This window comes from Musca vetustissima, unplaced genomic scaffold, assembly GCF_032173495.1.
Source record: "Musca vetustissima isolate MV318-11 ecotype Yass unplaced genomic scaffold, APGP_CSIRO_Mvet_v1 utg18653, whole genome shotgun sequence".
NCBI classification, from domain to species: Eukaryota; Metazoa; Arthropoda; class Insecta; order Diptera; family Muscidae; genus Musca; species Musca vetustissima.
In genome coordinates, this window is record NW_026880395.1 from 312,019 (window position 1) to 314,115 (window position 2,097).

Consider the following 2,097-nt stretch of genomic DNA (forward strand, 5'->3'; position numbering starts at 1 on the left):
TTTGTTGCCTGTGGGCATCATTGGGCCATATAGGGTTAAAAATTGTTATTTTGTACCGAGTTGCTCATACTGGAATTTACTGGATGTTGTTCAATAACTTTATTAATTTTTTTTCACATGAGATAGTAAAATGCTTCAACTTAAATTGCTGGATAGTTTTAACTGCAAAAATTATCGTACAAACCTAATAATACACGTTCCACTTGACGGTTATCTTGATTTTGTTGTGTATGAAATACTTTTTCCCTAATTTGTTGTTATTTTTTTAAAACAACTATTTAACAATGTTTGCTTATCATAGTTTGCCGCGATTGGAAATTGGCTAAAACAGCAAACATAATTATGCATTCTGAAATCAATACGTCAGTGCTGGTTTAGCTGTCTAGGCATAAAGATGGACGTTAAGGGTAAATGTGTAATCTATATTGGTGGATTTGGTGGCATTGGACGAAAATGTATTGAAGAATTATTAAAGAAGGAACTTGCCCATCTGTTTATATTCGATTTGGCAACCAATGATATATATTTGTCCAAATTGCAAAAAGAATTTCCTAATTCTATAATCGAATATGTTCGAGTTGATATGTCCATGGTGGAGACCATTAAGGATGCCTATAAAGTTGTAATGGACAAAACTGGCGGCATTGATATCGTGGTCAATGGAAGTGGCATTTTGAATGAACGTCTGATTGATTTGACCGTGGCCATAAATTTGGTAAGTTTTATTTTTCATATTATCGAGAATTTAAATGAATTTTTTTTTTCATTACAGACCGGTGTCATTCACAGCAATTTAATAGCCCTAAATCATATGAGCAAGGCAAAGGGCGGCCGCGGTGGTTTGGTTGTGAACATTGCCTCCTTGGCTGGTTTAGAAAATATGCCAATGACAGCTGTATACGGAGCAACGAAGAGTGGCGTTATTAACTTTACCAAATCCATGGCGGTAAATTTAAAATAAAGGAATACACTTTGTGTTCTATTATTAATATAATGTTTTTTTTTCAGGCATATTATGAATGTAGTGGTGTAAACTTTATTGCCGTTTGTCCTGGAGCCACAATTACCCCAATTGTGGCAGATTTAGCGTCTAAGTCCACATTCCCGGAATACTGTGAAGCCATTTTGAAGACTCTCGGTAAACAATCTGTTCAAACAGCCGAACAATGTGCCCAAGCTTTTATGAAAATTGTGGAAACAGCCGATAATGGTACAATCTGGACGGTATTGGGTGGCAATTTTGAAAAAGTAAATTAATCATTTGTGATAGTATTGGAAGTTTGGCTTTTATCTATTTATTATTTGTTTTTATAAAAAAAAATTAAAGTTTTTGATAATCTAAAGTGTTATGTGTTATTGATAAAAATGTGAAACAAACGAACTAAAGATTTGAATTATGTATCTATATATGTATAAAATAGAAAAAAAAATTGTTTGTTTGTTTGTTTGTATGTTACCGATAGACGCCAAAACCGCCTAACAGATCTTAATGAGATTTAAACTGTATGTCGGGGCATGCCCTGAAAGTAACATAGGCTATATAAACTTTTAAAATTCCGCGTGGATGCGGAGTTATAGCATCAATAGTAAACATACATCAAATTTTCTGAACATGTAATATGCGTTTATCTTAAGAACGGTTACAGATAACGCTTTCAAAATGTATCTGTATATCGTAGGAGTGAATACACATTATTCATAAAAATATGAGCGAGATAAGATCGGTGGAAATGCACTTTCCGTTACATTTAAATAATCTACATGTAAGAAAATAAAAAATGTTTTGTTTCTAGACTTAAAAACCGTTGAACAGATTTTACTGAGATTTTTACCGCACATCATGCCATCCGAGGGAAATAATATAGGCTATATAAACTTCCAAAATTTCGCGTGGATTGGAGTTATCGGATCGAAAGTAATTATACATCTGCACTAATATTCATTTTCTAAGTTTATCTTAAGAAGGGTTACAGATTCCCACTTCAAAATTTGTCTGAGTAAATTGGTAGCAAATACGCATCATCCCTATAAAAATTGGTGTGGTACAATAGGGGAAAATCTAATCTAAATGTAGAAAGTGGAAATTTGAATATCTTA

The 2,097-nt window shown here is 33.0% G+C and overlaps 1 protein-coding gene across 1 annotated transcript; it reads left to right on the forward strand.

Moving 5' to 3' along the window:
* Window positions 1–394: 394 nt before the first annotated feature.
* Window positions 395–1,248, forward strand: LOC133325979 (alcohol dehydrogenase-like; the record flags this gene model as incomplete). Its single annotated transcript, XM_061534668.1, has 3 exons — window positions 395–715; window positions 773–946; window positions 1,009–1,248. Coding segments are annotated over exons 1-3 (735 nt in total), but the record flags the coding sequence as incomplete, so codon positions are not given.
* Window positions 1,249–2,097: the final 849 nt, after the last annotated feature.